Source organism: Triturus cristatus, chromosome 1_2 (genome assembly GCF_964204655.1).
Source record: "Triturus cristatus chromosome 1_2, aTriCri1.1, whole genome shotgun sequence".
Taxonomy (NCBI): domain Eukaryota; kingdom Metazoa; phylum Chordata; class Amphibia; order Caudata; family Salamandridae; genus Triturus; species Triturus cristatus.
The window spans coordinates 849,035,533-849,057,356 of record NC_140580.1 but is presented as its reverse complement, the minus strand read 5'-3'; the positions used below and the strand labels follow the sequence as shown (position 1 = coordinate 849,057,356).

At 45.1% G+C, this 21,824-nt stretch overlaps 1 protein-coding gene across 4 annotated transcripts in view; it reads left to right on the top strand.

The window, feature by feature from the left end:
* ZBTB17 (zinc finger and BTB domain containing 17) overlaps positions 1-21,824 on the top strand; it is a 405,882-nt gene that overhangs the window by 99,645 nt on the left and 284,413 nt on the right. For all 4 annotated transcript variants that reach the window (XM_085609022.1, XM_085609021.1, XM_085609020.1 and 1 more), the window contains exon 4: positions 7,056-7,238. In XM_085609022.1, coding sequence (XP_085465148.1) covers positions 7,056-7,238 — 183 coding nt within the window. The remainder of the gene's footprint in view (positions 1-7,055; positions 7,239-21,824) is intronic.

Here is a 21,824-nt window from a genome sequence, read left to right as displayed (position 1 = left end):
CGGGCCATGGGAGGCAGAAGGGGGCAACTCAGCAATGCCTTCAGGCATTTGGAATGCAATAGGTATCGCGTTTGCGAGAGTTTAAGCTATTGGCATTGTAAATGACTGCCTTTTATTTATGTTTTAGAAACCAGAACATAAATAAAAGGCATTGTCATTTACAATGCTAATAGCTCAAACGTGCGTAACTTTGAGAACTATTAAATTGCAAATGTTTCTTAATATCATATCATCACAAAATGAACATTCCCAGAAGTGTTTGGCATATCACAGAAAACACAACCAATGAGAACAAGGCAACCCCAACATAGTTTATTGTTAGTGTTTATGCTGCTTCTATTCTTTGCGTGACTCAAGCTGCTTCTGTTGCTCACGAATCCTGTTTGGAACAGTCATTTCGTATTATAGTAAGAACCAATAGATAGTTGGAAATAAGTCTCCCTCGAGAACAATGAAATCATATCAGTACAAGCTAGAAAGAGTTAGCTCAAACATTGACGATTCATATAGACATGCTTGAAAAAACAATTAGTTACTGATAACGTGGAGGAAATAAATAGAGGCCTTCTCGCTGGGTGTGATAATTCTCACCTTGGTGTTCTTAATAGAATTGAAACTTTTCGTTACGATAGCTAGGACATGTTTCATTCTATGTCTGAACCGGAGTTGAGGATTAGGATTATGCTAGTTTAAAGCTTGCTTACCACCAATTGTGCGACTTTCACCACCGGCTTGAAAGGAAACCTCTTAAAGGTGGAAACCGAAGACCAATCCTCTGCATTCATGATGTCCTCCAGTCGGGCACCCAGGTGAAAAGCCTTGGAGGCCATTGCCTCTCTTGCCAAATGTGCCCTAAACACCCCCACATTTATACCTGCCTCTTGCATAACCCAACACACCCATCAGACGATTGTGAGAGAAGATACCTCTCTAATTTGCTTCCACAGAGCAATCAGGAGTTGTCTCTTGCCCGGAGGACAGAGTTCCTCTGATTTCCTCATATGCTTTCAACCACTGTACTACACACAGTTTAGAGGAGTCAACAAATGCTGGGTTTTAAATAATCCAAGTGTGGGACTTAGTCTGTCTGCTGACCATGGAGGAAACCTCATGTGAGGAAAATACTCTCACATCCAGGGCCCGGATGTTGGAAACAACAACAAGATACCAGGCACCACAGCATGGCCAGTTTGGCAGAAAGTTCTTCCCGCGGAAGTAACCTATTCGGTTGTGAAGAGAGTAACAGGTTGAGGACTTGATTAACATCCCAGAGAGCGGAAGCCCAAAACTCCAGCGGCAAGGAGAAGCGAATGCCCCATAACAACCTCTGCACAAAAGGATGCTCTCCGACTGGGGATCCCTCAATCGGAGCATGACCCGCCAATATAGCGGAGCAAAGTTAGTAATTGATCTGTAGGCCATAACCTCTGAGGATAGGTCATATAAAAGAATTTGAATCTTGACCACAAGTCTTGTTGCATACACCAGCCCATCATTCTCTTATAAGCTGATCTATACCTCTTGACAGTGCGGTCTGCCCAGGCTTTGGACAAGTGGATCTCAGCCTGTCTCGAAGGGCCTGATATTTTCCACCATTGCCTGTAATACGCCATGCCAAGAGGCGTAGGAAGCCCTCTATCACTAGTAGGTGAGGCAGATGCTTCGGATCAAAAAGAAGCGATGGGAGTAGTGGGAGAAGGATTGGAGAATCCCAAGAAAGTTCCATGACCACCTATTCCAATTGTCTCCGCACTTGGGAAGAGACTTGTGATCACTGAGAATGGGGTAAAGGAATACCCCCTCTCTTCATCCAATCCTGAAGGAACCCATCCGTCGCCAGCGCCATCGGTTCTGGCCTCCAGCTGAAGAACCAGGCCACCTGATATTCTAGACTGGAAGCGTACAAGTCTTACTGATAAGGGGCACCACCTGTCCGAAATCATGGAAAAAACCCGGAGTCCAGCTTCCAGAGACTCACGTTGTGGAGATGGTGGGAGTGTCAGTGATTCGCTTGACCGGGAAGATACTTGGCTGTGATGGATATATGATGGTCCAGGAAGTGCATCCAAAAATCCATCGCCAAGTCTGACAGGGCTTTTACCTTGGTATCCCCGAGATGGTTGATGCACTGCACTGCTGATACATTGTCTTTCTTGAGGATGCAAGATTGAATCTTGTTTTTGGCCCAGCATCGAACTGTGAAGGACCCCGCAAAGAGTTCCAGGCAGTTGATGTGCAACCTCTGATCATGTCGTGACCATCTTGCTCCTGTGGAGAATTCCCCGCATTGAGCGCCTCTGCCTTATCTGCTGGCGTCGGATACGATGACCAGATCTGGGGTGGATCCGAAGGTAGCTTCCATTGACCATTGAATATCCTGCCTCCTCTGACAAGGGCAGTCACTGGGAGTAAGTGAGGCCCTTCCACAAGTGATATACTTTACGGTGGCTGCAGTGGAGAGGGCCCAGGAAGATTGCCTGAATGGTGGACAACAGTATACCCACCAGATGTGCTACCTGTCAGAGAGAAATGTAAGGTCTGGAGAGGGCTTGTCTCAATTCATGCTGAATCTTCTTCTTCATCTTCCTAGATGGAAGCCTCAGAGTGGACTTTGAGGAGTCCATCACGAACTCCAGAAACACAGTAGATTGGGAGGGGGAAAGAAAGGACTTACTCTTGTTGATCACAAACCCTAGGACCGCCAGAATGTGTACCGCTGCCTACAACAGCGTAGATATCCTTTTGGGACATCAGCTCATAATGAACATATCGTCCAAGTAACTAATGAACCTCATCGCTCCTGTCGACCAAGAAAATGTTGCTTATGAAGTTGAGATACGGCATAGACTGGCAAATGGGCCCTCTTTGTCTATGAGATCGTTTTATGACAGGGAAAAAAAGATTGGTCGCGGGCTCGCCACCTACCGAGGCGACCCTTAGAACTCGGTCAGAAAGCCCTGGGTGGTTTTGAGAACCTATGCGCCCGCTGTGAGAGACCCCCAGCTGTGGAAGAAATATGCCAGATGGCCCCCTGCTTTTAGTTGGGCAGAAGGACGAACACTTACCATTGTTGGAGGAGTTGGAGGCCTGACCCCTCAAACCGCCTCTGCTGCGGAATCGCCCTCTGGTGGGATAGGTCGTGAAGCAGGACTGGTCTTGATACTGCTCACTGCTCATATCTGGAGCCTTGTCCCCTGGAGTTAAGTTGGAAAGAGAAGAGGCCGAGCGGCCCCTGCCTCAACCACCCCCTTGGAAAACCAGAGAGTTAAATATCTGCTTGATGGATGTCTTTGCCTTATCGAGGGCTGAATTTCCCCAACTCCTTGATGAAGGGGTAGCTGAAGAGGCCCCCCAGACTACCATCTGCCCCTCCGAAGCCGCCAGGCCCCACAATTTGGGATCCACCTTAATGAGCAGCGAGTGACACTGATTTGTGGAAAGGACCCAGTTAGTGTTCCCCAAAAACATGATGACCCTCTGGGCACAGCCTGAAAAGACGTCGGGGGAGATCAGGAAGCCAAAGGCTTGGCCTCTTCAGCCATGTCCGGTATCTGGGTGATCAAGATTACTGTGTCCGGGAACTTGTCTTGGCACAAACACCAGGAATGATCTATATCTTCTTGGGATCTCTGATGAGCTCATCTGGGAAGATGGCCATCTTGGCTTCAATCTTGGGGGTAATGGTCACCTTCCCTTCCAAGGTGGGCCTGGGACATTCCGCTCACAGGTAGCTGTGTACCTCCTTCTCAACGGGCTTATGCAGGTGGCCGGCGACATATTTTGCCACTTTAGTAGTTGGAGCCCATTCAGATGAGCACGCATAGACAATGTCGTCCAGGTCCAGCATCTGACAATGCCTCACAGGGTGGGCTGGTCAGGAGAGTCACTGACGGTGGGAGGGCGCCAAGGTCTCAAGGGGCCAGCCTCCTCATCAGTCTCCATGAGAGTCATCACCCACCCCCATGTCTGAGGAAGTAGGCTGGAGGCCATCCAAAAAACCCTCAGCAGACCCCAAGAGGGGGGGGGGGTGGGGTGGGGGGGGGGGGGGATTGGGCGTTCTAGGTCTGGGCCAGGAAGGCCCATTTAGAGCACCCAGAGGCATCCCTGTCCACCCGTGGAATTTTTCGCATTAGGGGTGGGGGCAACTGCTCAGGGGTATCCTGTGGGTGTGAGGACCTCGCACACTCATCTAAGACTTGTCTAAAGAGGTGTTGTTCCACTGGGAAAAAAGCCTCCTCAACCGCCCTGTGTATAGAGGCATCAACAGCCTCCTAGAAGTCATCATCCCAAGGAAGGAAGGACCGAGCCTCCTCCTCCTCCTCCACATGCATACTTTCAGATGACTGCATGGCTTTCAGAGTCAGGAAGCAAATTTGGCAAGAGGGGAGCTGTCTAACTATTGTACTGGGAGTTTCAGTGAATTAGGGAGAGACCGGAGACCCCCGATCAAACTGGGTGAGGGCCACAGGGGCACAACACCTAACAATTATCAATGGTAAAGCCTGGGACAGTGTCTGTTAAAATACCAACACTGCTAGTAATTTGTTTACTGAAACCACAGGACATTAAGTAGTATATATCACATGTAATCACATATGAGGGTTATGCCAGAAAAGGCCAGTCCGGCCTGTAATACTCAATACAGACTCCGTAGGGTGTGAGATTATAATGAGGAATGCAGACCCTCACGGTTGTTCAGAAAGGTGTACAACACCTAATACAGACCCCACAGCACCGGAGGGTCTGTCTCCAGGCCGAGGGGGAAAGGCTCTAGGTGGCTTTCACGGCGCACGTCTCCTGATTCTGAGGAAACAGACCGATGTGAGTTGCAGAGCCGAGGAGGCTGCTCTAGGTGGGTGCTGCCTCGGAGTCTGAGGACTGCACCGCGCCCCCCGCCTCTCACAACTAGTCATACCACCGCGTAAGGAGCGCAAGTACATTCGCGCGGCTGCCCCAATTAAGAACCAGCACAAAAGGCCAATGAATCAAACCTGCAAGAAACAAGGTATTAAACTGGCTAAGAGCGCTCACATGCCGTGGTTAGTGGCGCCACCATACAAGGAATACAAATTAGACGAGCACCAGACAGGCAAGTGAAGGAAGCCACACTTCACTGCGGCTGATGAGCAGCGAAGAAAAGAGGCAGCATAAACACGAACGATGGACTGTGTTGGGACTGCCTTGTTCTGATTGGTTATTGTTTTTTCTGTGACATCCCAAAGACTTTAGGGAATGTTAGTTTTGTGATATTAAAAATGGCTGCTGTTAAAATCTTATGTTAAAGCGAAGTAAAGATTTTAAGCATAATCCTCACCTCTGGTCCTGACATATAAAATTGTGGCAAAAGTAACCATACAGTTCAATTGACAAGTATAAAATCTAAGGCAGATGCTCTTAAAGGCACCCTACTATGTATTTCTAAGTGCTTTACGAACATGCCTATTAAAACATTGCTAACTGTCATCCATGATAAATCTTTTACCATCGCTGCCATATGGGCTAGAGGCATTTCGTGTTACTGTGGCAATTGGCTAGATTTAGCTCAATGGAAGTATTTTCAAGCATTGTTTGCTGTTCCAAATTCAACTTATTAGTCACTGATACGACTTAAATGACATTTTTAAATTCAAGTAATTGATTTACTAGTATTGAAGAAAATGTACTTTGAAACTTGTTGCATGCTTGACAGGCAGATGCAGACATGTTACGTTTTTTATGGACCGAATATAAAATCGGCCTCCTCAGCAAAAGAATCAGCGGGCCCTTTCCCTGAATTCAATATTAGTGAATCTGAATGTCTTTGAATTTTGTGACTTTGCACAATCGGCCTCCTTGTTTAATAAGCAGATCTCCCTTTGCGTCAACGAAACATTAATAGATTGACCAATGTTCCTTTGAGTCTAAAAGGGATTATATTTTTGTAGCTGCATCATATGACCAGACACAAGGGAACCTTACGTGAATAGTTTTGTTCTTTGGCATACAAAAATGGTATTTTTATTTTTTTATTTTGACAAATTCCACTAGAGTAGGGAAAACGGAATACTGATCTGTGGATGCTGCCTCTGTAATTATCCCATGGAGATTATTGTTCATATTTTGTATTAGTGACCGGTGTTAATCCCAGGAAGACGTTGATGATAATACCTGGCTTGTCACAAATTAGAAATTCGTACATGTTAAAACGCTACACCTGTCTGTTTCTGTTGTACTGATTAGTACCTTTTTGAGTGGCTTTGTCAAATATAGTTTTCTGTCTGTAGGTAATAAATGATTAAACATGATTTTAAATTACCCTTTTGTTAATGTCCAAAGATTAATGAATAGCAGCCAGCATCTAACTCTATTTATGGGCTGATTATGCCAAGTAGAGATAAATGTGGGGAATAAGTTATTTCTAAAGTTTTATTTTTAAAACCATTTAACGCCGTGAATAGCACTGATTTCCTTTTAGTTTCTGTACTTGAAGTTGGGCGGGTGATCTTTTTTTGATTTAATGTTTTTAATTAGCTTTCAATAAATGTACTTATTTGGTAGCTTCTAATTGCATCATCTGACCCCACCCAGTTACTTTCTCATCACAGGCCTATACTCACTCTTGCTGCATTTCCAATTCACAGTTTTGAGAAACCCTGTACCACTGTGCAGAAATAGGAATGGGTCCTCTTGCCAACACATGCTTTTTGTTGCTTTGAGATCTTTTTCTCACCATTCCTATACCACTTTTTATCAGTGATCGTAATGAAATTGTAAGCTTTCTTGCTCCTACCCAAAACCTTCCTGAATAAAGGTTACACGTTCCATTGTTAGCCTGACTTTTCCTTGACTTATCTCACAGTGCAACCACTGACATAGTCTTGCAGGCAGTAATAGCAGTCTCCTAGAAGTACAACCGAATCTGGAGGTCTGTGCAGCAAATACTAGATATATTTATGCAATCTTCAGCTTCAGGCCCCTTTCAGTTGTAACACGCTGACCTTGCTACACTGTGTTCTCATTCCGTGTTTCACAGACTTATGACTGATTTGTTTTTGGTGCCTTTATATTCATGGTAGGGGAAGTGAGTGCAGCTGAGGAAGTAAGAGAAACATGTAAGTCAGGTATCCCAAGTGAAACTGCACCGGCCGATGAAGCACCTCCTGCTAAGGAAGAACAAGAAAAGATGGAGATAAATACTAAAGTGCAACCCCAAGGTGAAGTTGCCAAAGAGGACGACAACAAGAATGAGATATCAAAAGGTAAGTGACATGTGCATGTAAAATAATAGTAGAATTTACTCTTAAGGCTGTGCTGCCAATGTTGTTTGTATTTAATACTATGTGCTGAAAATGGTGCTGTGTTTTAATATAGTGTGAGATCTAGTCTTGTATGGATAATCCCTCTTGTCTTGCTCAAGCATCTTAAAAATAAGATAAAACTTTAGTCCATGTATTTTGGAGTTTTATCGACAAATGTAAAGGAACCACAAAGCAACTACGCTTTTGAGAAGATCTACTGTCTGGTATGCTTGAAATCGGCTACACCAATTCTTATACGAAGAGTGACTATAGGAGAATTATATTTAATGTTCGGCTGCCTCTGTGAACTATACCAGAGTATGAAACCTAATATCTAATTTTGTAGATCTCTTTTAACAGGAGCTTGATTTATAGTTGGGATGCAGTGTTTGAGAACTAAACTGTCAATGTTGCTCTTTCCTCATATCCGTGACAATTGTTAACAAAACAAAGAACACTAAAGAAAAACCCTTTGCAACAGTGACTAATGTATTTGATGTTAGAGGAAGCGTTACTCTCCTATCAAGATTATAGGAATTTTCACCTGTAATTTTGTTGTGTACCTGAGGGAACGTTTTGTGAACAATCGGGAAAGGGCTTGCCATATGTGCAAATCTTTCTTAAGTGCTGACTTGCTGTTGCTAACTTTGTAATAAAAGTACATATACATACACATCTAAACTCGGTATACAGATTTACTGATTGTAATATGCTATTTAATACTATTATTTAGTGCAGCGAAAGGCCATACAGCAAGAGGGAAATGATTTTATGTATCCTAATACCCCTTGTCATTTTCAGCCGTGGTAATGAATGGTATAATGTATTGAATATCTGTATATACCTGTTAAGTTGCCATGCTTTGGGTTTATATTTAAATTTTTTAGACAAAAGTATTTAATCAGAGCCCAATCTAATCACATAGTCCTTGTGAGAACTGGCAAAGTTATGGTCCCTAAAAAATTAGTTTAAAGTGGAATGCATGGAAGCAGTATTTAATGTATTCTTCGGTTGGGTGAACTTTTACTATAATTATAACACTACATTTGACTTTTGCCCGCTAGTAATAAATCTGTGTTTGTTAATACAAAAAAAACCTTCAAGGTTGTAGTGGAAGCAGCTGGATCCTTTTTTCACATCGCCAACTTTTGAAACAGGCTGGAGAGTTTACATTCATAGATGAGCAGGGCAAACTACCCTCTTAGTTTTTAGTGTTCACTTAATGAATACATTTATAGCTGTCTTTCCGGACAGCTACATGTTTAGCTTTCTCAAAATTGGCTTTACTCAGATTCACTAAACCAATGAATGAAGCAGAGTATCACCTTCCTGCTAATGTTGGCGAATCTCTTGGTTAGCCATTTGAGTTCTTCAAATAGAAACATCTGTTTAGGAAATTGAATAAAAGGCACCCCCCCTCCCCCCTTGATTAAGTCACACCAAAATTGTCAGAAACAGGTCTAGTTGGCCAGATGCTTTTTTTAAGCAGATCATTGCCACCAACGTGTGTGTAATCAGAAAAGTTGCATTTTGTTACTACTTATTTCTCAACCTTAATTGTAGAGCTGCAAATGCAGCCACTGTAAAATCTGTGCGTTTGTTTTTTATGGCATTAGATTCCAGGAGGGACACATGTTTTGGGCATCTTGGCAAATAATTCCGAAATACTTCTGCAGTATTCTCACTGCCAGAATTACAGATTCCTGTTGGTATCTCTAATTTTAGGATGCTCAAATAGTCCAGTATTCAGAGTTGTCTTTGGGGAGCCCTAAAAATTGGCTAATTACAGGATATTGCACCGGATTCCCATAGTGATTATGCATTTATGCTCTTGGGCCCCTGCCTCTGTAATTCACAAGTTTTTCCTGATTACTTTCAACGACCTGCTCCTACCTGTCTTAAACAAAACCTTAATATCTCCTCCAAACCGGTGATAGTGCTCTTCATTACCCCTGACCACTAGATTGCTCAACTGGATTGGATAGTCAGAACAGGTGGTGTGCTAGTAGCCATTTACAAAAGCTCTACTTCAATGCAAGATCCTAAGTACTCGCATTCCATTGCCTCTCCTAGGAGCATTTTTTTTGCCTAGTAGATCATTGAATTCATCAAACAGACCTCCTTTCCTAACAATGTCTTTCTGGTGGACTTTAATTTACTCCAGTATTGGAACTTTCATAGATTCCCATGCTTGTATCATTTCCCGTTGTCGGAATGGGAGTCCCCGGTATACATAAAATAGCAATAGAAACCATTACCAAAACAGAACCTAGGCCTAGGCCCATTCTTGTTTAGCAACCTATCCACCTTTTATTGTAAAAGAGACCAATAAAAAAAAACAACCAATCAGATTAGCCTCACCCCCTAGAACCCTCCTGAGAGAAGCTCAGAACCTCAGATTTTCTACCGCACGTTGTGCAAGGGAGTCTCCACTGAGCTCTCCTCAGTTTTTTTCCTAGAACTTGGATTCTACAACTTTTTCAGCAGTTTTTTCTTCAATTTCTTCAGGATGTCGGATAAAGAGAAAAAGGCCCTCTTTAAAGCATGTGCTACCTGTGCTAAGAAGAGGTTATGCATTGAAGACAAGTACAAGGACTGTATTTACTGTCTGTACCCAGACCATAAGGCTGCAGATATGCCGCACTTTTTCTACCAAGACTTTGCTTGATCGTGAAGGGCGTCTTTTGACCTGGCTCCAGAACCTGAAGTCAAGAAAGGAGCCAGTGTCCAGTGACAGCGCCGAAACATCTTCTACGACCTCTTCCAGACAGTCTGTAAAAAGGGGTAGAGCTTCTCCTTCACCTTCTGAGAAACGCCCTGGTAAGGCCTTGAAAACGACCTCGGATAGGTCTGAAGGGCTTAGTCCTGTCGAATCTCCTCACCAAGGTGTAAAGGAGAGGGAAGGACTATCAAAAGGAGTATGTCTTGAGAGGAAATCCAGTTCTGTTCCTCCAACGTCTCCTCCTGCGGCTTCGAAAAGCCATCATCATTGACTTCTGAGGTGAAATCATAAAAAAAGACTCACTCGTCGACGACGCCGTCATCGATTCCGTAGACGAAAAAAACGAAGGTACAGTCTTCTTCATCTTTCACCCCGTCGACGGGCTCGTCGACTGTGCTTTCCTCGTCACCGGTACTGACACAGAGCTCTGTGTCGACGAGTTCAATGCGGTGGTATTTGTATCGTCACGATGGTGTTGACGATGATGACGTCGTCGAGGATGTCGACGAGTGTGACGACGCCAACAACGAAGACGTCGACGATGGCGTCGACTACCACTGCGTCGAGAACGATGATTTCTTCGTCGACTATTCTTTCTTCGACGCCGACAGTCCCGTCGACGGTGGAAATTTTTCGATTTTTCTCAAAAAACGTCAAATCACACCGGAAATGACTTCGCCAAGCAGGGTGACTGCTTTACCTCCTGCACTTCTCCTTGAAGAAGAGGAATTGGATGAGGAGGAGGGACCTTTTGGCTATGCTAATAATCCTTCTCAGCTACATGTCAAATGCCCGGAAACAGATTCTGAAGGGGAGTTTGAGGATTTTGAGCAGTATGGTCCTCCCTCTCAATATCAACGAGACTATCATCAGGAGATGGTCCAAATGCCCTCCTCCTTGCTAACAGACTTACGAGCTATGCTCCTGGATTACAGGAAAAGATTTGCAACACAGCCTCCTGTTCCAGTAGGAGTGCTGGTTACTGCTGTTCCTCCTGATCGTCCCGTGACCCCTCAATTACCACAGCCTCAGCCAATGCTGGAAGCGCAGGATATTCCACCGGTTGCGCCTCACGTCCAAGATGACACCTCTGATGACGACCAAGTCAATGTCACAATCCTGGATCCAGATATGGAGTGCGATGACTGTTATTCCGGAGCCAGCTTCTCCTGCTCCAGCACCGGTTGATTCCCCCCCTGTGGATATAGGGTGGTTCCATAACTTAATGGAGAGGGCCACCAAAAGGTTCGAGCTGCCCATGACCAAGGTGGAATCTGAGTGCTTCCTTTATTATTTTAAGGAACCTTATAAGAAATCGGTCCGGTCAATTCCAATTGGGGACCATGTTTGGGAGGAAGGCTTAAAGGCAATGCAAAATCCAGCCACGGTCATTCCAGTTGTACCTCGTCTGGAGAAGAAATATAAGGCTCCGGAGAGTAGCCCAGCCTGTTTAACCAACCAGGCTAAACCGGACTCTGTCATCTCGCAGGCCGCTCAGAGGAAATCTAGAAATCCTTCAGCTCCCCTTACCACTCCTCCAAATAAAGAAGGCAGGCGTCTGGATAATTTGGGCAAAAGATTTTCTTCTATGTCCAGCCTGCTGGTCAGAGCAGCTAATTCTTTGGCTATACTTGGGTGATACGATCGCCAGATGTGGTGCGACCTGTCTCCCTATCTCGATCAGTTGCCGGAAGAAGGAAAGCAAGAAGCTAAGTAGATTCTCCAGGAGGGCGAGATAACATCGGCAGAAATCATTGATTGTGCAATGGATATTGCAACGACTGCCTTTCGCTCCTTGGCTGGAGCGGCTGTCCTTCGCCGACAGGGCTGGTTGCGCGCCACTTGGTTCCGCCCGGAAGTCCAGAATAAGATCTGCCTTTTGATGGGGAAGCGCTGTTTGGAAAACATATAGATGATGCGCTCCAAGATATTAAGAAGGATACAGAAATAGCAAAATCCTTAGGGACTCTGCAGTACCGCAAGTTCCCATTCCGAGGAGCGAGGGGAAGAGGTAACTCTTTATATAGGGGAGGTTACCAACAACAACTGTAATCCTCGTATGGTTCCCAGTCTCAATCCTTCAAGCCGAATTATAACCAACGGCAGAATCACTCTTCTTCTTTCTCTCGCTCGAACAATAGAGGAAGGCAGGGTCGCCAGGGCAGAGACAACTCTAAGCGCCAATAGTAGCTTGCTGGCTCTGACTACTGTCCCCTCTCCTCCTGTGTCATCAGTGGGAGGCAGATTTTCATATTTCCTCCAGAACTGGCAACAAATAACATCAGACTGTTGGGTATTAAACATCATTCATTACGGCCATAACCTGGAGTTTGTCCAACCACCACCATCCAAGCCCCCTCGCGCCACGGTATCGAAACATCTCTGTCTGCTACGGTTGGAGGGCCATCAAATGCTCCTCAAAGGAGCTATAGAACTGGTCCCTATCTCTGAAAGGGGTTTTACTCCCGGTTCTTCCTGATCCGGAAGACGTTAAAAAAGTGGCGCCCTGTACTAGATCTGAGGGAGCTCAACACCTATCTCATCAAACAATCCTTTCGGATGGTTTCTCTACAAGACATCCTTCGACTTCTCAACTCAGTTGATTTCATGGCCACTCTGGATCTAGAGGACGCTTATTTTCACGTACCCATTCACCCAGCTCACAGGAGGTTTCTTCGCTTCGCAGTAGCCAAGAGCCATTTTCAATTCAGGGTTCTTCCCTTTGGACTGTGAAATGCTCCTCGGATCTTCACAAAGGTATTCGCTCCGGGAGCAGGTTTTCTGCGTCCACTCCAAGAAGAGTTAGATTTGCAGTGGCGCCAAGTCGACGGATCCTTCGACAACAAGATCTTAGTTACCGAGGCCATGAGAGAGACTGCATCATGGTGGATGACCAAAGAAAACATTTCTCAAGGTCTGTCTTTCAGGCTAGCCCCGGCTCCACACATAATAACTACGGACGCCTCTCTCGAAGGCTGGAGAGCGGTGTTACCAGATCTTCATGTAAGCGACTGGTGGCAGCCTCAGCAGTGTCTGTTGCATATCAATCTGCTGGAGCTCAGGGCGATTCGCCTAGCCTTGCAAGCCATTCTTCCACAAATTCAACAGTCGACAGTTCTTATACGTACGGACAACATGACGGCCATGCTTTATATAAACAATGAAGGAGGCACCAGATCTCGACTGATGTCGCAAGAAGCCCAATCAATATGGGAGTGGGCAATTCCACAAGAAATATCACTCCGAGTGGAACATCTTCCAGGTGTCCTCAACAAAGCAGCGGACACTCTCAGCAGACTGAAGTCTGTCAGCCACGAGTGGGAACCGGACAACTTCTCTCTTCAGGAGGTTTTTCACAGATGGGGCACACCTTCTATAGATCTCTTTGCCACTCCGGAGAACAAGAAATACCGGTTCTATGTGAGCAGGATTCCCCATCCGGGATCGTTGGGGAATGCGCTTTCGATGGCCTGGTCAGGCGCATTTGTTTACGCTTTCCCTCCATTCCTCTGATCCCCAGACTTCTCAGGAAGCTCAAAGCAGAACCGTGCAGGATGATTCTGATAGCCCCTGCGTGGCCCAGACAGGTTTGGTTCACAGAGCTTCACCTTCTCTCCCTGGACCTTCCTCTGCCTTTGCAGCCGATTCCTTCGCTGCTGACTATGTCCCAGGGCCAAGTCAGGCATCCGGATCCTCAGTCTCTTCCGCTCTCGGCATGGCTCCTGAGCAGCGAGAATTTCTTGGTCTGAATCTCTCAGCAGAATGTAAAGAGGTACTTTCTCAGGCAAGAACCCCAAGTACCAATAAGACTTACAGATTGAAATGGAAGCGTTTCTGTATCTGGTGTCAACACAATGGCCTCCATCCTTTTGAATCAGAGCCGCATGAAGTTCTTCCATACATTTTATCATTAGCAAAAGCAGGACTGGCTCACTCTTCTATCAAAGTGCATCTGGCGGCAATTTCTCTCTTCAGATGCACGTCTTCAGGCCCTTCCCTCTGGTCGGCAAGGATAGTTAAACAGTTTCTCAAGGGACTTTTCAGAGTTTTCCCTCCAGTCAAGCCTCCTCCGCCTCTTTGGCATCTGAACTTGGTTCTCACCCAGCTTATGAAGCCTCCTTTCAAACCAATTCACAAAGCAGAGTTGAAATTCCTCTCCTGTAAGGTAGCGCTTCTTCTAGCTTTGACTTCTGTGAGGCGTGTGGGGGAAATGCAGGCTCTCACCATTCAGGAACCCTTTCTACAGTTCAAAAAAGGAACAGTGGTACTACGTACTAACCCAAAATTCATTCCTAAAGTTCCTTCGGACTTTCATTTGAATGAGCCGGTAATTCTTAAGACTTTTTTCCCTCAACTGGCTACTCCAGCAGAGAAAGCACTTCACTTTCTGGACGTTCAGAGATGCTAAAAGTTCTATTTTCAACGAACTAAAGACTTCAGAAAGTCTTCTCAAATGTTTGTGTTTTTTCGTGACCCTCGTAAGGGATTTCCCCCTTCCAAGCAGGGGATCGCTTGTTGGATCACCAATGCTATCCAATATTGTCACAAGGCAGCGGGCAAGCCCCTGGAAGGTCGAGTCTGTGCTCGTGGACGATGTCTTCTTCTACAGCCCTCTTTGCTGGTGTTCCTATCCGGGAGATCTGCTGTGCAGCGACCTGGAGCAGTACACATACGTTTACAAAGCATTACTGCCTGGATCCTGTGACACAGAGTGACACAGCAGTGGGCCAAGCAGTCCCAAAGAACCTCTTTCAGTAGTGGGGAGCTTTCCCTTTCATCCCTCCTTCCATGTTACTGTTTTATCAGCTCTAGCACATTTTTGAACCTTATGTATTTATGTTTCTGAAGTTTCTAAGTATGTTGTTGGCCATTGAGAATGTCTTCATGATTTGTTTACTATGGCTTTGTTCCTAGTTTGATATTGGTAATGGAGCCAAAAGATAGCTACTCTAATACAAGCATTGGAATCTATGAAAGTTCCAATATTGGAGTAAGTAAACAAGTTACTTACCTGTAACTTTGGTTCTGCTGTATTGGAAACTTTCAAAGATTCCCATTCGACCCACCCGCCTCCCCTGGGAAAGCTCAGCCTCTGCCAATCTTCAGTGGTTTGGTTACACAACGGCTTTGAAAATCTGAGGTTCTGAGCTTCTCTCAGGAGGGTTCTAGGGGGTGAGGCTAATCTGATTGTTTTTTTTTCTTTTTTTTTGGTCTCTTTTACAAAAAGAGGTGGAAAGGTTGCAAAACAAGAATGGGCCTAGGCCTAGGTTCTGTTTTGGTAATGGTTTCTATTGCTATTTTATGTATACCGGGGACTCCGATTCCGACGACGTGGAATGATACAAGCATGGGAATCTATGAAAGTTTCCAATACTGGAGAACGAAAGTTACAGGTAAGTAACTTGTTTTCTTACGCTAGCATCAATAGAATGTAATGTAAATATAATTTATATAGCGCAACTAATGGCCAGGTGTGTCTTGGCGCTGTGGAGGTCTGGCTAACGGCAGTGGCAGTGTCTGCGGCGGGTTGGACAAGTGCACAGGATGCCTTCTAGTCCTGTGTGAAGAGCCAAGTTTTTAGGGCTTTTCTAAAACTAAGTAGGGAGTGGGATGTTTTTAGAGTCAGTGGCAGACTATTCCAGAGTATCGCAGTAGTCCCTAAAAAAAACTCTACCCTCCCCCACATGGCCTTCCTGAATTTGGGGGGGGGGGGGGGCCATCCTGTTCCTGGCAGAGCCCGAGCGTAGTGCTCTGACTAGTACATACCATTTAAATCTCCACTTAAAATGGTCTGGCCCGAATCCCTGCAGGGATTTATATGCCAGGCAGAGGGCTTTGAACTTACATCGTTGTCTGAAGGGCAACTTATGCAGTTTCCTAATGGCATATTTGGCCGATTCATATTTGGGAATTTTAAAAATGAAGCGAGCAGCAGCGTTTTGCAAGATCTGTTATCTTTTCAAAAGACCTGATGCAATAGTAAGGTAGAAACTGTTGCAGTAGTCAATCCTTGTGAGGACCAAGGCCATGGTTACTGTTTGTAAAAGTTCTGGAGGCAGAAACTTTTCGTTTTTTAAAATTGTTGATAAGCCTTGGGGAGCAGAAAGAGGCCTAGGTAATTTTATAAACTTGGTCCTTGAATTTCAGTTCACTGTCTACCAGGACTCCCAGGTTCTTTACTTTAGTTGAAGGTGTAGGCAGTGTATCCAGCTCTGGAGGCCACCACTAAGTTGTCCAAAGAGAGGGTTTGTTGCCGAAGATGATAATCTCAGTTTTTGCTGCATTCAATTTCTGGCAGTTGCAATCCATCCAGTTACTCACCTTACTCATGCATAAGCTGAAGGCCTCGCCCGGGTTGTTTTCACTGTTTGTTAGTGACACCACAATTTGGGTGTCGTCCGCATAGGATGCTAAAATAAAGCCGGAGTCTTTGATAATTGACGCAAGTGGTGTAACATATTATATATATATATATTTTGTCGTCCTTGGAAAGTTTGGTGGATATATATATATATATATATATATTCACTTAAAAAACCATAGGTTTCACACAAGTTATAGTTAGCTGTACATTTCACTCATAAAAAACCAATGAAATTCCACGTTATAGTTAGATCAGGTAACTATAACTTGCGCGCCCACAATAAACTGCTGATGACGTCACATATTACATCACTTATGACATGGTCAGTGACATCACTCATGACATCAATGATGACATCTGAAATGACACATTGTGCATTGCGGTCGCGCAAGTTATAGTTACCTGATCTAACTATAACGTGGAATTTCATTGTTTTTTTACGAGTGAAATGTACAGCTAACTATAACTTGTGTGAAACCTATGGTTTTTTAAGTGAATGTGCAAGGTTTTTTAAATGCTAATTCCTAACTATAACGTGTGTGAAACCTATGGTTTTTTCAGTGAATTTGTACGGTTTTTTAAATGCTAAGTTATGTATTTATTTTAAATTTTTGCGCGCACGGTGCGCTTCGCGCACAGTGGCGAGGCGTGCACAGTGCACGCCTCGCCATTTTTTACAAAATATCAATTGTTTTTTTCTCACTTGGGGGTCCTTAGATTTATATATTAAATGTGATTGTTAATTCTTTTTTTTTTTTTTTTACCGTACGCGTACGGTAAGCTTACCGTACGCGCACTCCGCGATTTTTAAAAAAAATTATTAAATTTATTTTTCATACTTTTTGGTCCTTCGTGAACCCCCTGACGAACGCTAGGGGGTCTGCAACTCTCTTCGTTGCCCCCTTTTCATGTTATCAACCTTTGTTTTTCAGTGCGAGAGACAGAAAATGGCGGCCGATACTTTCTGACTTCGACCGATTCGAATGTTTACAGTCATGTAACCACCAATCAGAATTGAGCTCGCACACGGCACCGTAAGCGTACGGTAAGCTTACCGTAAGCGCACGGAGCGCGCTTACAGATATATATATTGATTTAAATGCTATTTTCTCAGGACCTACTGAACAGATTTACACCAGACCTGCAAAAGGCACATCCCTGACCTGAGGACTACCTCTGCCCAATTTCAAGTAATTCTGTTCAGCCGTTCGGGCTGTAGCTCGGACTAAAGGTCCTATGGGAAAATGCATGGGGAAAACGCGTTTTGGGCCCCCGCTTGACGAATCCACCCGAGACTTTCAGGGTAGGAGCGGAGCGTAGCGCCCCATTAGTTTTGAAAAATTCGCGAGGATTCGTCAACTGGCGCCAAAGTTATTCCAAATAGAATGTTGCGGATTTCCTATGGAAACACGGTCCTAACTATCTACTGGCGACCGCCAGTAGATCATATATATATATATATATATATTCACTGAAAAAACCATAGGTTTCACACAAGTTATAGTTAGCTGTACATTTCACTCGTAAAAAACCAATGAAATTCCACGTTATAGTTAGTGCAGGCAACTATAACTCACGCGACCGCAATCCTCTGCTGATGACATATGTGTCTTTATGAAAAAAAAATATTTGTAATATATGTATAGCTAAAATTTAATGGAAGAAGACATGGGCAAATAAGTGTCTAAATACAGTATTCGCATCAGCAGAGGATTGCGGTCGCGTGAGTTATAGTTGCCTGCACTAACTATAACGTGGAATTTCATTGGTTTTTTACGAGTGAAATGTACAGCTAACTATAACTTGTGTGAAACCTATGGGTTTTTCAGTGAATTTGCAAGGTTATTTAAATGCTAATTCCTAACTATAACGTGTGTGAAACCTATGGTTTTTTCAGTGAATTTGTACGGTTTTTTAAATGCTAAGTTACTTTACGCCGTTCGTGCCGTGCGCGCCCACTTCACGCAGTTCGTTCTGTGCGCGCACAGTGAGCACGCGGTGCGCTTCGCGCACCGTGCGCCCACTTTACGCAGTTAGTGCCGTGCACGCACGGTGGGCACGCGGTGCGCTACGCGCACCGCGTGCCCACGTTACGCTGGATGGGCCATGTACGCACGATGCGCTTCGCGCACAGTCCGCACACGGAGGACATATTATGCGCTTCGTTGTGAAAGGTTATCTATTAAATGTTCTTCTGGGACACCCTAACCAAGGCTAGGTGGTTAGGAGCTGTCTAGCCTGCCCCTTTTCATGTTATCCAACTTTGTTTTTCCTCCCCCCCTCAGAGTGCGAGAGAGAAAATGGCGGCCGACACTTCCTGGTTTCGACCGATTCGAATGCTTACTTTGATCTAACAACCAATCAGAAACACGCTCGCGCACGGCACCGTACGCGTACGGTAAGCTTACCGTAAGCGCACGGAGCGCTGCCACAGATATATATATTGATTTAAATGCTATTTTCTCAGGAACTACTGAACAGATTTACACCAGACCTACAAAAGGCACTTCCTTGACCTTATGGCTACCTCTCTGCCAAATTACAAGTAATTCTGTTCAGCCGTTCGGGCTGTAGCTGTGTCTAAAGGTCCTATGGAAAAATGCATGGAGAAAACGCGTTTTGGGACCCCCTTTTTTCTCAGCCCCCGCTTGACGAATCACCCCGAGACTTTCAGGGTAGGAGCGGAGCGTAGCGCCCCATTAGTTTTGAAAATTTCGCGAGGATTCGTCAACCGGCGCCAAAGTTATTCAAAATAGAATGTTGCGGATTTCCTATGGAAACAGGGTCCTAACTATAACTACCTACTGGCGACCGCCAGTAGGAGATATATATATATATATATATATATATATATATATATATAGATATAGATATAGATATAGATATATATATATATAGATATATAGATATATATATATATATATATATATATATATATATACACTCATACACTCATACACTCATACACTCATCACCCCAGACACTGAAACACAAAAGAGACGCGTATCGGGCTTCTCTTTTTGTGATGATATATATTTAAAAAAACAAAGGTACAGGAACATTGTAGTTACGAAGCAACATTAAAAAAACCTTAGACATTTACCCCCCAAAAAATCAAAGGTTACAGGGACGGTTATAGCTGGGTTCAGATTTTACACTCCCGAAACCATAGAACTTCAGCAGTTATTGTTATAGTTATCTCAAGTAACTATAACTCGTGCCCTAACGTAGCTGCACCTTGCGCCCTTGCCATGCACTGCTAATTACCCCACATATTACATCACTCATAACATTTTCTATGATCTCATTAATAATACTACTGCATCATTTGCAACCATCCCCTGGGGCCCTGCCACTGATTAAAGGGGGAGGAGGATGTACGGTCTCCCTCGCGGTCCAATTTTGGCACTAGGTACCCCATCCCTAGGGCCCAACTAAGGGTGGGTGCTTCTAAGGGTGCTCACCCAGGGCGTCCACCATCTCCTTTCTGAGGGCTGCGGGGACCGTCTCCCTGCATTCAGCGGGAGCCTGCATTGCTCCCGCCCGCAGTGAGTAGCTAAATGTGCTGCTCCTTGTGGGTGGGGAGCAATATTCTGATCTGTTTCCTTGCCCGTATCACTGCGGGCAGGGAAACTCCTGAAGTCCACTCCCAACAGCTTAAGAGAGCATTTTTAAAGCTCCTGTCAGCTGAGAGTGTACTTCGTATTTGCTCTCGCTTGGCGGAGCTTTGAAATTGCTTCCGCCAAGCAAGAGCAAACACAGGATTCCCTGCCAGTGCAGGTAGGGAAACCACTATGTCTCGCGGGTGGGCACCCTGGGACGTAGCAGGAGCTGGCCCTGGGATATGGAGTCCCCAGGACCCTTAACTCCAGGAGGGGGGCTGCAAAGCCCCCACCCCTTTATTAAATTGAGCTGGCCCTGGGGGATGGGATCTTCAGGGCAGAAATCTGCCTGGGGAGGGGGGCTGGGTGCCCCTCCGCTTTTACAACCATGGCTAGGCCCCAGGGGTCGGGTTCCCCGGGTCCAAAATCGGTCCAGGATGAGAGCTGTGTGCCCCCCTCCCCATTCATTTTATTGGCTGGGGGATGGGGTCTCCGGGGCCAAAATCAGCCAGAGAAGTATGACCTTGTGACCCTCCTCCCGCATGTTCTAATCAGCCAGGCCTCAGACTATTGGGTGCCTAGGGCCGAACTCTGCCTGGGGAGGGGGGGCCACACCTGCTTCCCCATCCCCCCCCACCCCCCCCAATTATATTTGCCCACCCCGAAGGGCATAAAGGAAGAAAGTGTGGGAGACCGAGCTTGTTTTTTTTGTTTTAAATTTTGCTGCTGATTCGTAGATCCAATGTGAATTGGTAGGTAACATTTAAACAAAAAAACACCACAAGGCTTATGGGATCAGGGTATTCCTATCCTGCCCTCTTCTGCTTTATTTTTTTGGGGGGGTTATTTTGGCTGTCATCACATCATGGTTGAAGTGGTGGCATAATAACTCCAAATCTACTGAACCGATTAACACCAAATAACAAAAAAATCTTTCTTCACCAAGATCTTCCTTTCTGCCAAATTTGGTGTAATTCTGTTCATTGGTTCGGGCTGTAGTTGTGTCTAAAACCCCTATGGGAAATTGCATGGGGAAAAGTGTTTTGGGCCCCCCTTTAGTTGTCCGCTGCTTGTCGAATCACACCAAAACTTTCCAGGCAGCAGTTGAAGTGAGTGAAGATTTGTCAAACGACGCCAAAGTTATTAGCAAATCGAAAATACGCTTTCCTATGGCAACGAGGTCCTAACTATACCTACTGGCGAGGCCCAGTAAGGAGGGGGGGGGGGGGGGGAGGGTGTGTCCGTGTGTGTCCGTGTGTGTGTGTGTGTCCGTGTGTGTGTGACCGTGTGCGTGACCGTGACCTACTGGCAGTCGCCAGTAGGTAGTTATAGTTAGGACCTATTTTCCATAGGAAATCCGCAACATTCTATTTGGAATATCGTTGGCGTCGGTTGATGATGTATCTTTGCGAAATGTTCCAAACTTTTGGCCAGCTCCGGTCCGCTCCTATCCTGAAAATTTCACGGTGATTCGTCAAGCGGGGGGCCGAGAAAAAAGGGGGGTCCCAAAACGCATTTTCCCATAGGACCTGTTGACGCAGCTACAGCCCGAAGTGCTGAACCGAATTACACCAAATTTGGCAAAGAGGTAGTCCTCAGTTCAGACTCGTGCCTTTTGCTTAAATGGTGTAAATCCGTTCAGTAGTTCCTGAGAAAATCAAAAGTAAAATTACATATATATCTGGCCGGAGCCTAACCACACATCTCATCGTGAGATCTGATTGGCTGTCAGCACTTCATCCAAGAAGTGTTGGCAGCCATCTTGGGACCAATATACATGATAGCACCTCATTAAAAAGCATTGCAGTTAATAGAAGGTTTTAAGACTTTAGCTACATTATAAATCATTTGTTGATGGT